Source organism: Pungitius pungitius, chromosome 14 (assembly GCF_949316345.1).
Source record: "Pungitius pungitius chromosome 14, fPunPun2.1, whole genome shotgun sequence".
Lineage (NCBI taxonomy): Eukaryota > Metazoa > Chordata > Actinopteri > Perciformes > Gasterosteidae > Pungitius > Pungitius pungitius.
The window spans coordinates 11,056,255-11,071,386 of NC_084913.1; the positions used below are offsets into that span (position 1 = coordinate 11,056,255).

At 44.0% G+C, this 15,132-nt stretch overlaps 2 protein-coding genes across 3 annotated transcripts; one reads left to right on the forward strand and one right to left on the reverse strand.

Annotated features, from left to right (window-relative positions):
* Positions 1-697: 697 nt before the first annotated feature.
* gng7 (guanine nucleotide binding protein (G protein), gamma 7) lies at positions 698-10,315 on the forward strand. Of its 2 annotated transcripts, none has more exons than XM_037486495.2 (4): positions 698-920; positions 3,058-3,193; positions 5,271-5,386; positions 5,568-10,315. In XM_037486495.2, the coding sequence occupies exons 3-4, from the start codon at positions 5,306-5,308 to the stop codon at positions 5,691-5,693; spliced, it is 207 nt and encodes a 68-aa protein (XP_037342392.1). In that variant the 5' UTR covers positions 698-920; positions 3,058-3,193; positions 5,271-5,305; the 3' UTR covers positions 5,694-10,315. The 2 variants fall into 2 exon arrangements, with proteins under 2 accessions (XP_037342392.1, XP_037342393.1); XM_037486496.2 differs by lacking the exon at positions 698-920 and adding an exon at positions 937-1,109.
* Positions 10,316-10,692: 377 nt separating this feature from the next.
* LOC119227662 (growth arrest and DNA damage-inducible protein GADD45 beta-like) lies at positions 10,693-13,577 on the reverse strand. The gene is made up of 4 exons (XM_062557295.1): positions 13,147-13,577; positions 12,675-12,776; positions 12,344-12,560; positions 10,693-12,202 (listed from the first exon to the last, which is right to left on the reverse strand). The coding sequence occupies exons 1-4, from the start codon at positions 13,182-13,184 to the stop codon at positions 12,098-12,100; spliced, it is 462 nt and encodes a 153-aa protein (XP_062413279.1). The 5' UTR covers positions 13,185-13,577; the 3' UTR covers positions 10,693-12,097.
* Between the last annotated feature and the right edge of the window lie 1,555 nt (positions 13,578-15,132).

Consider the following 15,132-nt stretch of genomic DNA (forward strand, 5'->3'; position numbering starts at 1 on the left):
ATATTTTATGCAGATCGCGCGGCAGAAAAAACATCACAGGGCAGTGTATTTTATTGAGTAATAACTAGTACAAAAATACCATGGGTACAAATAACATGTAATGCAATGATCATTTAATGCTCAGATAAAGGAAATCACAGTCAAATCAGATTTAATCAAATGTTCATTAACATAAGTTAATCTTGCAAAAGTAAAAGGTTACAAAGAGAAACATATTATTAAGCTTTTACATCGTCAGAATGTGCTTCTTAGTGCATTTAGAAGGTGCTTATGACAAGTTATAATCAAATGAACAATGTGTTATAGTCAATAGTTGTGTAAAGGTAATATATTGGTGACATATGGTGTTCGAAATACGAAAATAACGTATTTCAACTGGTAAAACTATATATATATATATATATATTTGGGATATATTATTCAGGATATCAGATAAAGGTGTTTTATTGAATTGCATATGCTATGAAAATAGTCCGGTTAATTCTAGTAACTAGTAAATAATTGGATAACTAAGGATATATGTTACCTAGGTTTCAAGATAGCATTCTACCAAATGTACACCGGTGTAAAAGCCTTGGGACCTGAGGGACAAGGCGCCATCCAACAAAAATAAATATTAAAATAATTCATCATACCCTCCTTGTTTTTTTAACGCAATAGAGCGATCTGTGTGAATGCTCGTGTTTGGGAGCCCCGTGGTCTAAAGGTGCCGTAACCGGATTGTTTGGAGTGAGGAGGAAGGAGAAAAGGAGAGAAGAAGGAAGGGAGGAGGAGGAGGAAGGGGCTACAGAGGAGTGGACAGACAGTGGGAGCGGAGGGGGAGGCGTTTGGCTCGGCGAAGACGAGGAGTGAACGAGCGGAGAGAGTGTGAGAAACCTGCGGATCTGGCCCTTTAAATCTCCAATACAGCGCATTCGGAGGTGAGTTTGGACTTATTCGGGTATTTTTCTCCCTGCGTATAATCATTTTAACCTGTCCACGCGCCTCCGTAACCCGACTACACGTCACCGAGGGCGGCTGCAGCGGAGAGGGGCTTCATCCGTGTCACGAATCCGTTTTTTTCCCCAGCCCTTTGCCGGCAGAGAGGGTGGGGAGGACCGGGGAAAAGGGTCAGTGGAAGATTTCCCACAGCTCGGCTGGACTCGGAGGACGCAACAAGCCACTGTACCCTAAAAACCTCTGGATGTCTATGTGCCGTAGGAGGCCGTGTGCCGATCAATCTGCATAATAGCGGAACATAAAGGCACTCGCTCTCCCTCTCGTGCCCATTGTCGCTGGATGGGTTCATGTTGGCTGCCGGAGCTTGCCTCCCTCCAGACATGTCACCACCCGCGCTCCCACGGCTAACAGCCATGGCCTGTTTGCAAACCTGAAGCGTCCTAGTCTGTTGTTCGCTTGTGCAAATATCTCTGCTTTTGATATGTACACACAAGGTCCGCCTGTGCTTGCGCGCACCGTGCGTATGCGCGTGTTTGTATGCGCGTGTGGAGTGTGGATAGCCATGGGAGAGAGAGACAGAGAGAGAGAGAGAGAGAGAGAGAGAGAGAGAGAGAGAGGGAGAGAGAGAGGACATGCTGTCCTATCCATCAAAATGCCCGCATTGTGTTTTCACACGGTGGAGCAGCAAGCAGGGCCTGTAGCGGGGGGACACGGCCCCGCGCGGCAAGGCCCGATCGGATCGATATGGATTGGTACATTTTTTTTGCGCGTCTTGAGAGCGGCTGCGTGCACGCAGGCTCGCTGGCTGGCCGCGGCCTGTCCAGTCACCGGTGATGTGTTTGGCCCGTGCACGAGACAAATGAGCTGCATCCTGTGTGTGCGTGTGTGTGTGTGTGTGTGTGTGTGTGTGTGTGTGCACCGTTTTTGTCAGAAGCTGTTCCTTACAGCAAGGAATGCACCACTGCAGAAAGTTTGAAAAATCAACAGATGCAGAAACTCGGTTTGTTGTGTCACTGGAAGAAGTCATTTAAGCTACTTCTGAAATTGCAGTGTCCCTGTTTGTTCGTTACTCATTGGAGAAAACATGAAAGCATTCATGTCTTGGCAAACCCATCATTTGCACCTGAATGTTTACTCTCTAAAACAGAATGGGTGCAGTTTGTGAAAGGTACCGAAAACAAAAAGTATAGCTTTTTTTCGACATTGGCCCACTTTGAGTGTTTTTCAGTGATACGGCTCCTTTAATGAGTTTGCAGTTTTCATGTTTGCTGTGACTGGTGTTCCTTGAGCTGATGTAGTGGCTTTAGGCTGTGTCGTGTAATGTTTACTTGGTCTATGGCTGCTCTGAGTTGCAGTTGATATATACATATTCTTCTCCTCGCAGCTAACAAGAACCTGTGCTGATTGAAAAGTTGTGTATTTATTCACACACATTCCCCTCCTTCTTGAGAACAAATACACAGAAAACAAAATGAGTGTATTTGGCCTACAAGGGTCTAGTTGGGATTAGGATCTGGGCTCAGGGTTAACACCAGGATTAGCATTTAGAATTAGGGTTAGTTTGTGAGACAATCAGTAAATGTCAGAAGTATGATAATTCAAATGTGTATGCAGAGAGAGAGAGAGAGAATTGTATTGGGTGTTTGTAATGAAACAAATCCATTAACTCTCTCCCTCTCAAACGCACACAAACACACACACACACACACACACACACACACACACACACACACAAGCCTTAATTACAGACACGAGTCTCTGAGCTGCTCTGCAGTAAGAGTAATTAAAGCAGGGCTCTCCTCTCGGTACAGAGACAGACAGAATCACAAAGTCGTAACTCACTCCTCCAGATGTACGCGAGGAGCGAGATTTTGATTTGCGCTGTTGGGGAAACTTTTACGCTGTGCTAAAAGACTAAAAACAATACATCCGGAGGTTTAAGGATGTTTTTGAATTAATCTTTGAAAGTGAAATAGTGATGTTCTTGAATGAATTGAATTAATCCTAGAAGGTTGATGACGGAACTCAAAACATCACGTATCACATGTCTGCCTGTCTGTAACCCACAACGGTATAAGAAACCCTCTCACCTGCTCTGTTTTTTACATTTTTTTACAGAGCCAAGCCAATGTGAGCTGAGTCTCAGTCCAGTCTTGACTTGGCAACCTTCTTTCCGGCCGTGGCTGCACCACTGCGATCTCCATCCAGTGACGTGTGCGGTCAGAGCGAGTCCTGTCTGCTTACCATCAGTCAGGTGACAAGCTGTAATCCCTGCTGTGCTAAAAGCTTAAACAATGTTTTAGGAAGGACGAACATATTTATTCAACAAATATTTTTGAGGTTGTTAAGTCTAAATCAAGCCTTACTCAAGCCAAACTGTATTTTATAGATTTAAATGTGTTGCACCACCACGAAGTCCCCTCAAAGTGGTGCTATAACTCCACAGCTATTCCCTACTTAAAGAGTAATTCAGCTCACAAGAAAGCAATGCTCATACACAGCAGGAAACCCCAAAGCTATCATTGTTTGATTGTAAATATATGATGCCAAATATTGCTAACTAGTAAATGCATTTCCTGCTTAAAATACAGAAATGAAAAAAGCTGAAATTAATTCTAACCATTGCTGAAAGAATAGAAATAGGAAAAGCTGCAAATAATTTAAAAATGGCAACAAACAGAAATGGGAGAAGCTTATTTGAATTTGAAAAAATACAGAAATAATAAAACCTGCTGAAAGAAAAGAAATAGGTAAACCTGAAATAATTTTAAAGAATTGCAAAAAAACAGAAATAAATAAAGCTGAGCTGTATTTTTGTAGTAATATAAGGTTTAGTACTAGTTATAGTTGTTATGTTAGTACTAGTGGTAGTAGCAGTAGAATAAGTAAGTACTAGTTGTACTAGTATTTGAAAGAGCAGTTTGTATTTTAACAAAACAGCTTCATTCTGTGCTTTATTGTTGAAGTTATTTACACAGAATCCACACCTCAAACAAATGTCCGCTGGAGCAAAACTATAACGGTATCAATGTCATTTTGAGAGACACAAGACTCTAATGAACGCTCCCTGTAGTTTTAATTTCTCTCTGTGGCTTAAAACTGCTCTACTAGTAGTTTTACAAAACATGTACTTTATGGTTTTGATAAGAAATATGTTGCCATGTTTGTATTGGAGCCTATGGGGCTTGAGACAGACGTTGTCTCACTCTTGGGCTCCTCACGCAAAAAGTAAATAACTGTGGGATTCCAAAACCCTGTGAATCCGACCAGCACAAGCACGGCATCGCTTTAATCTAGAAATGAAGCCTGAGAAGTGAATATTGTGGCCGTGAGGGCAAAAGTGTCTTTTTTTTTACTCTGTCTCTTGGCTCCACTCTAAGAAACGCAATACACAATAATGTAAAACTCAGAAACGGACCCAAAAACTAATGAAACATAGTTAGTCATTATGAAAAAAGCTGTTTTTTATAAAATAGTTTAGACTTTTAAAGTTTAAATGGTGTCTCTAGTTGAAAGATTGGCAAAGCTGAAAAAGTTGAAGAAGTTGAAAGTTGAAAACCATGTTAAAAAAGTTTATGATTTTAATTCATATAAATTCAATTATAAGCGCTAGAAAGCGTAAAAGTCATACCACCCCTCACATGAAGGAGCTGAACATCTTCTTAATAGCTGAAAGTGTGAAGCAGTTGAAAAGTGTGGCGGAAGAAATAGAATAAGTTGAAATAAAGATTCAAAGAACAATACTTGGATTGCATTAATGCATTCAAACAGATATACCACAGTAAGGGTAGTTCTTTACACTTAAAAACAAAAGTATGGAATTTAAACTACAGAAGGCATTGTGTCCCGGCCATGTAATGATTGAATGCAGTAATGTCTACACAGCATTTTAGTCAGTAGTTGATCAAGCTGATTTCAAATATTTTATGGGTAGTTTAATCTGCAAAGTCAATACTAACTGTCAGGCAAATTACGTTGACTAAAAAATACAATATTTGCATCTGCCATGTAATAATATACAAGTAAACGGGACATGACATATAAACACTCACACAGATCATGATAAAGCACAGCATCATGACATGTATTGACGTTCCTTTTTATGTATTGGAAAATATTTTCATTAACACATTTGCTTTGCTTCAATATAAATATTCAAGCCTCTCAACTCATCCAGCCCTTCCTGTTTATCCGCCAGACAGACATCAAAACATATTAGAAGAATGACGCTGTCTACACGCAAAACTACGTTCCAATGTTTTTGGTTGCTGCTGGGATTTGGCAATATGGAGGAAAGCCTTAGCTAGCGTTTTGTTTCTCTCTCTGTACAGTTTTCTCCTGTGTTGGTGTATTCTGATGGATCAGTATGTCTACCACTAATAACATCGCACAGGCCAGGAAACTGGTGGAACAGCTGAGGATTGAGGCAGGGATCGAACGCATTAAGGTAGGACGATACTTCCCTGCTTGGTCAGTTGTGAGCAGGATTATTCCTTCACATCTGACCTTTCCTCCCTGACACTTTTCTCTCTCTTTTCCTTCCTGCTTTTACTCTTTTCCACCTATTGTCCAATTTCTCTCCACACATCCTCCCTTCCCTTATTCAAACGCCTCCCCTCTCCTGACAGGTTTCTAAAGCAGCAGCCGAACTGATGAGTTACTGTGAGCAACACGCTCGTAGCGACCCTCTGCTGGTCGGGGTTCCCACCTCTGAAAACCCTTTCAAGGACAAGAAGCCCTGCATCATCCTATAGCCGCGCTACGCTCCCTCCAACACACATTCAAATACAGACACACATTAAATGCACATATTCAATACTTTGAATTGATTCCCGGACACAACACACATGCAATGAACACATCAGATATCGCATTCAAACACACTCATGGAAACGCACACACTCCCAAAGCAGCCTCTCTGGAAATGCGCCATAACCCGGATCCACAGCTGGGGAGCAGGTATCTCGTTCTCTCGGTGGCCAAAATCAGTATATCACTGAGTATGATCCAAGGTGCTATTGGTAATATTCACATAGTGTCAGCTTAACTTTAAAGAAGGGATTTGGACTTTAATAATCAGTAGAGAACCAGGATTTTCCCTCCTTTGTCGTGAAAGTGAGGATGCATGTGGTCAACAGAAATGAGCGGTAGGCGCTTCTGTAGATCGTACCAAATACGACCTGGTGTCCCATTAAAAGCTCAATAAAAGCGTTTTGTTTTATTGTGGGAGTTAAAAAAAGAGCTCTGCCCACAAACCTGCCTGCAGGCTCATTTTGGAGTGAGTGGCTAAAGCCTTTGCCTTTATCGGGCCAGCATGTTCCCACCCAAACCGGTTTGAACAGACCTTCTCCGCCTGTGGCCTCGCTGAGGCCGTCCGCAGCCTCTGGCCAAACCTCCAGCTGTGCCAACGTGTACAGGAAGTCATCTCTTGATGCTGATCTGCTGTCACTGATTCCACTTCAGTTCATTATGGCTGCTGTTGGTTGAAATCGATGTCTAAGCTGACCTCAGATCTGCACCTATGAGGGGAACCACTGCTATACACAGAACCCAAGCTACTAACCCTGGACGTTTACTGCATTTTTATTAAGAAATATCTGTTTGTGAACTCAATGTACATTTGGATATTTTGTTGAAGCATTACTTAACAAATGTGGTAATACTGTATTTTTTTCTTCATTGTTTTGCTCTGAAATAGGCATTGACCCTGGTTGATCAGGTTTCTTTAATGCTAGCATTAATGCTAGCATTAAAGAATCAACAGGATATTTGGTTTGTAATCCACTGGTAACATCTGCTTGCGTCTTAAACTAAAAGTTTAAGTCGAGAATCAGTCTGCGAGGACTGCAAAGCTGGAGGAGAAAACTTAAGACTTTGAAAACATAAGACTTTGAAAACTTTCGACGTAAAAGTCAGGTTTTCCCGAAGATTTGACATCAATCAATGCTATTTCCTATGTTCTCCGCTTAGGTGTGTTTAATTTGATTGGCCTTTTCTTCAAGGATATGGGAAGAGATATGTTGCATTGCATTGTGTAAATGTGGAAGTGTTTTTGTTTGCCTTTATTGTAGAAGAAGGGGATTCCTCTTCTCTACCTTCCTTTAATTCCAAATGGACAAAAATATTACCTTGGCTTTACCCGTCTTTGAAATTTCCAGTCTCCCCAGTAGATGAGCTTGACCTTCAATCTGAGGTCCCTCCTGGTTTTCGTCTGCACCCTCCTCCACAACGCTCCTCCTCTCGGCCAAACCAAACCTCCAGTGTAAAAGATGAAGAAGAAGTGAAACAAAAATGAAGTCAAAAGAAACATACTAAATGTATAAACTTTCTTTCAGAGTGCAGAAGTGAAGAGTAGCTGTTATGGGTTTATTTTTTTAGTTTCTTCCTTCTATGGAGTCCATGGAACCTGGTCAGTTGTGTATTACCCTGTACAGTGTTTGTAAGATACAAAATCTAAACACAGACTCCCCCTCTGTGGATGTTGGATTTTTTTTAGTACTACTTGTTCTGTTCTGTGTTTAATTTCTTCATTTTTGTTTTTGTCATTCCGGTTCATGGAGGCTTACGATAGCAAAGGATGGTTTTGACCACCGCTACAAATATAAACACTTGATAGAATCAAAGGCCCTGTTAGGTGATGTGAGGCTTCCTGTTAGAGGATCAATCAACACCGGACCTCATTCAAGTGGTAAAACCCAGCTTCCCTTATCGAGTGTTGGTTTTGGTGGGCGACAGGCAACTGCTGCAACACACTCGTGCACATAACACACTTTCTCATGTCCTTGTTTTTTTAGGTTTGGTTGTCAGGGGTCAAAAGTTAAAGTAGTAGCAAAGCTATGCATTGCAAGCTGCTTTTGACGGTTTATTGCTGAAAGTAGGGATCTTTCTGCCATCACATTTACATCCGTGCATTTAGGCGAGGCTTTTGTCAGGCGTGATGTGCATTGAGAAGCAGGGTGGAGTGATTTGGACACAGCTTACAGCTGCTGAGTGACCGTCAGGGGAGTTGAACCCACTGTTTCATGTTTTCCAATCCCTAAGTTAATATGAGCCAAGTGCTGCTTTTAGTTTTGGGAGATGTAAGTTTATTCTCTAAGTGTTGAGCCGTTGTTTGTGTGTGCACACAGTTCGAAAAGGCTTGTTGAAAATACCCGTATTAAGCAAGTTCACAGTGTTTTTAGCCCCAAAGATTTCTCCATTTAATACAGAGATCTCCATTTTCTGTGACAAAATGAAAATATCTTAAAATGAGGCGTCTTTGACAAGTTTGTCAACTTGTCTTTTAATGGAACAGTTGGACTGGGGAGGATGCGTTCAGGGAATTTCATAGAAATATTGATGCCCATGTCCCATGTTTAATGGTAATGTAAAGCTACAGACAGCCCCTGGTTGGTTTACCTAAGCTTAGTATAATGACTGGAAACAGCTAGCATGGCCCTGTCCACAGGCATCAAAATCCAAGAGAAAACACCTTTAAGCAAACTAGTTAACCACGTTATAGTTCATAAGATTAATGATGAATGAAAAGTTTTTGTGTTGCGCCCACAGAGGGAGCTGAGTGAGAATGTATGTGTGTGTGTGTGTGTGTGTGTGTCGGTTTATGTGTGTGTGCAGGGAAGGGTGCTGGGTGCTAATGTTTGGCGGCTGAGAGGGATGATTTGGCAGAGCAGCAGGCGGAGAAAAGAAAACAGAGGTGCACACAATTGTTAGTGTGTGTTGGTGACAGAGTCCCGGTGTACGAGAACACATCGTCCTTCAGCACTCAGCAGAGTGTCAAGTAATAACTTTACAGTACTGCAGCCCGGACAGTCCTGGTCAGGGTAACTGTGACTGGAGGAGAGGTCATGTGACGCCGCCTGACTCAGATCAACATGCATGTTGTCCACTCGCTTTTTAAAAATGTGTTAGATGCTCATTCTGGAGAGGAGTAAAGAGGGATTCAGTCACAAGATAAAATTGTGTGTTAAAGTGTCATGACCAATAATAACCCCAAACAACCCACAAAGTAATTTATTATTTTGCCTATGCCTGATTAAGTTACATTATATTACCTGCAACATATTTTCACCCCTCATGAACGCATGAGAGACCTAAAGCAATAGTTTGACATGTTAGGAACGAATGCTAATTTGCTTAGCATAGCGTTAGATGAGAGGATTGATCCCACTCTCCCACATATTCTTCTGTTCAATATTTAGCAAATGTTAGTTAGATTAGCTCATCTTAAGAACTGGAAGCTGGGGAAACAGTGGGCTTGGCTGTCTCAGAAGGAAATCCACCTCTAAATGTCACAAAGGGTCAGATTATATTCAGTATGGTAACAAGTCTTGCTGTTATCGCTCGGAGAGAGAGGCTCTGGTTGTTATGCTAAGCTAATCTAACCAGCTACTGGTTGTAGCTTCATATTTATCAAACCAACGAGAAAGGGTTTCAATCCTCCCACCAAACTTAAAGCTATTCATCCATTAACTGTGTTTTCCAAAATGTCTTTTAAAACTTTTAAACAAAATGAATCCGTTAATCTTAAACTTTGTTTAATTAAAAATGAATAGGGTTCTTTCATCAAGAAAGAATTCATCTGAAGAAATCTAGTTACTGTGCAAACAGAGATCAAAGTTTGGGCACAGGTTGAAATAAACCCAGAAGTACCAATCTAATGTTTGCTTTCTGCATAATTCTAAAAGTCCAAGAGAAAAACGACTGCAGAGGAATTCCACAAACAAACACGCATGCATATCAACACACACATTAACACACCCACTGTGATGTTGTCCTGGAGATGTCAGACAGATGCTATTTTTTATCATTGCAGTCATTCCAATCATTCCAAAGCTGGTTGGGCTTAAAAGACAGAGACAGACAACCTAAATTCCTGGTTTGGTTGAGTGTTTGTGTGATGGGTTGGTTGTTGGTTTGCCTCGTAGTGGCGTCTTTGGTGTTCATGCTGGTATTGGGGTTATCGGATCAGCACAATAAACAGTGTTAACGTGGGCTCGACAAAGAAAATCCACTGGTTTTGCTGCGTGGAGGTCCGGTGTGAGGGGGTCGGGGTCGGGGTCGGGGTCGGGGGAGGTGGGGGAGGGAGGGATTTTGAGGCTCCTGTTCTTGGACTTTGAAATCAAACATCACTAAATTAAACTAAAGAGCCCTTCCGGAGACTCATCTTTTGTGTTCTGCTCTCCTGTGTATGCATATAGTATACGTATCTTTTTGCCTTGATTGATTATGAAGAAAAATATATCTATTTTTTGTAACTGTTCTCTGATGTGCCATAACTCATGTTTTATTGGACACTGTTAATATTTTGTCGATATTGCTGTTAAAAAGATGATATTGAAAAGTAGATAACATTAATAAAAAGATGATATAATAACCCGCTCTTGTGTAATTGTTATGCCTTCGCAACCTATTTATACTGTTGGTTTGTCTTTGTTCGTCCATCCGTCCCATTCTCAGGCACACAATCTTTCGCCAACATCATGGACAATTTTCCTTCACAAAGGTTGACTTGGACACAAGGATGAACTGTTATAGATTTTGGTGGTCAAAGATCCAGGTCACTGTGACCTTTTATCCATCCCATTTTTGTGAACACAATATTTTATGAACGACCGGATGAATTTAATTTTATCGATCGACGATCAAGGTCCATGTTTTCCTTTTAACGTCTGTGTTTTCTGGCACTTTGGTTTTAGCAAATGGAATATTTTTAAGTTTACAGAAAAAGAAAACACTTTATTAATTAGTGCTGTTGAAACGTTGCAAACTGTGACATGAAATGAATGCAACATAGGTGTGACACACATGATCCCTTGATACGTAGCGTGCGAGATGAATACTTACTGCATCAAAGAGACAAAACAAAGAACAGAATGAGCAAAGAGCGCTGCTTGGTAAAGCCTTGGGATGGTTGACATGAATGTAACTGCTCAATGTCCCCTGGCTGTTTCTGGGCAATATGTCGTCTTGCTTCAACAGCCAAGGCTGTCATACAAGTTTCAAAAACACAAAAACACTTGCTGGGAGGACAAACGCTTCCCGGCCTTCGTCCTCCCAGCAACTCCAAGCCAATCAGATTTAGGGGGATGAACCAGAGACAATGGAGTAAGTCCCAATGCCAGCCACACCCACATCCAGCCGATGTGAGGCCCATGTGCCTGAATGTTCCCGGTGTTATGTTATGCCGTCAGAGAAGGTGAACAGACATGTGAGAGCAGAGGGTAGAGCTGGAAGCCAAGCGGAGAGGGAGGAGGGCAGCGGGGAGGCACGTTGTTGCAGTTACATCACGTTGAGATACCGCGGAGCGGGTGGGGTTGAGGCTCAAGTGCACTCACAGGTTTACGTTATTAGAGTATGTTCAACACGTACACAAACACAATGCAAAGGGCTTGGGATGTTTAATTTTACATTTAAGATTCACCCTCCCACTGGATTTCTGGAACAGGGAGTCTGCATCCACCGGCTTGAGTTTTCTTTAATGGGAAGTTTGCTTTTCCCATTCCCAAATGCAGTAGTTGTGCAACTCAGCCATTTTAAAATGATCTGACCAGCACCCTTATCTCTGTGTTTTTTTGCGTTAAAACAACAATTTACAGAGGATTCTTTGCAACAATGCAGACACAGTTCATTATTCTGACCACCATGTAGTATTTGCAGACAATAATAGAATGAACAACTTTGTTGTGGGACTTAAACATAATCTCCATTTCAGTTACCATGGCGACAATTTCTACGCATATTTAGCTCATTTCAATAAGTATTTAGTATTGTAAAGGCATATCACACATTCACACAGACCTTCTCTACAAAACCTTTCCCATGTCATATTACACAGGATGTGCATAGTTTCGTTACAGTATTCCGGTCCTGTCTTTACAGACACTTTCTTTCCTTTCACGCTGCTACTCCTGTTATTGATTGTCACACAACCATAAACAATGTATACAAAAGCAGGTAATAAAAGCTTCTTTTGGAGTCTCCTGCACAAAGCAGAAATCTGCCTTTTGCAATAGTTGCTGAAAAGAAGTACTTGGTTCCTGCTTGTGATTCAGGATGTTCACGTTCCAGTCTCCTCCGGGCCATCCCTGCATGAGCAACATCGGATCACTCAGTTCATTAGCCTCTGGACCCAGAAAGCTCCAGTCTTGTGCCCCACCCTTCAGCGTTCTTGCAAAACCAGTTCAGGCACCCACTGGTCAAGACCCAGACTCTCCTGGCAGTAGGTCCCCACCTCTTGCAGCCTGGAGTGGTCGGCCTCAGGGTTCTAGACAGGAAACAAAGAAAACATCAAATTCATGTTCGGCCTGTGAGGCACATTTGTTCTGCAGAATGCAATGTATGATTCATCATATATTTTTGGCCCCTCATTAACATGACCCGGGGCTGCTGTTCTGTGTCAACATACCGTAACCAGCATGCAGTGAAGGTCTCGGAGCTCTCCCGGGTTTCTGTTGGCATCCGCAGCCCCCAACAGCTGCTGGAGCCGCTGAACTCCTGCCACTCGCAGGATGGTAATGCCGCTGTCGCAGCAGAAGGACTGGAGCAGGGTGAAGTGGATCTGCACCGCCACATCGTCTGCATCATCAGCCGCCAGGACGCACAGGACCACACTGTCTGAGTCTCTGGGGAGGAAGGAGAAAACAAGAACGACGCCACTTATTTTCTGAAATACAAGAGAAGCATCAGCTTGTATGTTTTAACATTACAGGCATTTGCTAAGTTTATTTTCAACTCACGCATTAAGAAGTTTAGCTGATTCATAAATGCCAACAGTCAGGCAGTGTTGTTTCTGAGCCGTCACCAGCAACTCCTCCAGAGCCCGACCTACAGACTGCATCCTGAGAGGAGGAGACAATTCACACACTGTAAACTGCAAATAAATGAAACAAGACACACAGGTCATGCCACTCCTTTAATCCTTTGTTTCAACGTATTTAATAATTGCTGTTAAAATACTTTTATCTAAGAGGAACTTCAAAAGAAAGCCAGATAAGGCTTTAGGGATTAATCATCCTGTCCCATCAGTTTCAGCAGTTGAGTTGCACGTGGTTTGTGATCAAATAAAGAGGGATTTGCCTGCAGGCCCCCTGTGCAAAATGCACGCTCAGTAAGCTTATTGTACAAGCAAGTTTGCAAATCCCAAATCAGAGTTTATGACATTTTAAAAAAAAGATTAAGCAACCATTCAAACTAAACAACATAGCTCACCTGTTCCGGATGGACACAAAGCTCTGCTCTGGAATCATGCTTTAAGACGTGACCCCGTGACAGAAGCGTGACAGCAGTCCGGTGGTTTCACTGATCCTTCAGTGCGTGCGTGCACGAGCGTTTGGCGGTGTGTGTGTTGTTGTCCACGACGCGTCACATCTCCTTATACCGGGGACGAGTTGAGGGCGGAACCGAAACACTTTAAAGAACCCCGATGTCTCCCTTTGTCGCGTGCACGGGTGGGTCCTTTGTTTGGTAACACCGAGTCTTGTGCACGATGCAGGAGCTACCTTTGCTTCGTCATTCTGATTTGTTCATCTGCGTGACCCCCTCAGTGCAAAATAAAACATGTGCGCGTGCTAAAGGTGCATGAGACAAAACGACGATTCGTTTAAACGGAATGCGTCAATACATCTTGCACAACTTGAAGATGCAGTTCTGCAACATGAGCTCCTCTTCTTTTCAACAACCCGTTTCTATGGCTGGATGGATGACATCTGACTGACATCTGGTGGTTGACTGAGGGAAAGGAACATCCGAGTAACCTTTCTCCTTGTAAAACTGAGAGTCAGCATAGTTTGAAGTGTAGGAGCCATGCTTCGGGTTTGATTATTCTTTTGTATTATTTCTTCTTTTCTTCTACATTGTTTGTATGTGCGCGTGTGGTGTGACGTCATTCGTATCTACGACACCGTAAGGGGGTGTGGTGTGTATATTAGCTATTTTCTGGCGTCGGAGGCACGCTCGGCGGCTTCCTCCACCCCGGACGAGACGCCGCTCTCACGTTCCTCCAGCTCCGAGGAGCTGGACGTGGTGAGCGTGGAGGCAGCGGAGGCTGACGTTGAGGCGTTGAGGTCATTCCCCCGCTGCCGCCAAAGAACAGCTGGAGGTCCTCACCCGACCCGCCGGCCAGAGGTGTCGGCGTCCTGGGGTAGGCCGGTGTCCAACCCGCGTACGGCTTTGTACTCGTCTCTAGCTGAGGCTAGGCGACATGGCTACGTGAGCATGCCGGCCGCGGCCGTGTCGCTGAGGACACCTGTGCTCCCCACCAAGCCTTCGAGGACTACCTCGGCTCTGGTGGGCAAGGCTTACTCGGCGGCTGGGCAGGCGGCCTCCTGCCTGCATACGATGGCGCTTATCCAGGCGTATCAGGCAGAGCTGCTGGCCGACGTGGCCGAGGGGAAGGAGCTAACTCCGGAGGCAGTGCGTGAGCTGAGGCACACGGCTGACCTCGCGTTGAGAGCCACTAAGCAGACGGCGAAGTCCGTCGGCCCGCTCCATTGCAGCCCTGGTGGCTACGGAGCAGCACCTGTGGCTGAGCCACTCTAGCCTCAAGGAGAAGGACAAAACCTTCCTCCTTGATGCCCCTCTTTCCCCGCCAACCCTCTTCGGAGGCGCCATTGGGGTCGTCGCGGATAAACTCCACGCGGAGAGGTGGCAGGCGGAGGCGCTCGACTCCATTCTTCCCCGACGACGCCACGTCCGCGGGGCTGCTCGAGGGCGGCCCCGGCCGGCGATGAGCTCGCACCACCTGGCGCAGCAGGAGAGCGTCGCGCTGCGTGCACCCCCTCGTCGAGGCTGGGCCGTAGCACGGTACGCTCGGGCGGGGCCCTCTCGCGGCCGGACTACTATAAAGGACGGCCGCCGCGAAGAAGGCTTCGTCCAATAGGCCCTGACACCTTAAGGGTCAGGGCCCGGAGAGTGATCCCCACCGGAGGGGTTAGGGTGTCACCGCATTACCCGTTTCTTTCAAAACCCGATGACACAGATTTACTTCCATAGTCCACGCAATGCTTAAAAAAGCAGTTAACCTAAAAATTAAATTGGATGTAAAGTTGAGTTTAGACAAAAGACTATGACCAGCAGATGAACTGGAGATGAAAACACGTTATGATCCCACACTTGCACGTATGCACAAAGCTTACCAGTCCCTGCAGAAAGGTGGAATCTCTGAGGCCGAGCCAGGAGCCGAGGGCCCCGCTGGCC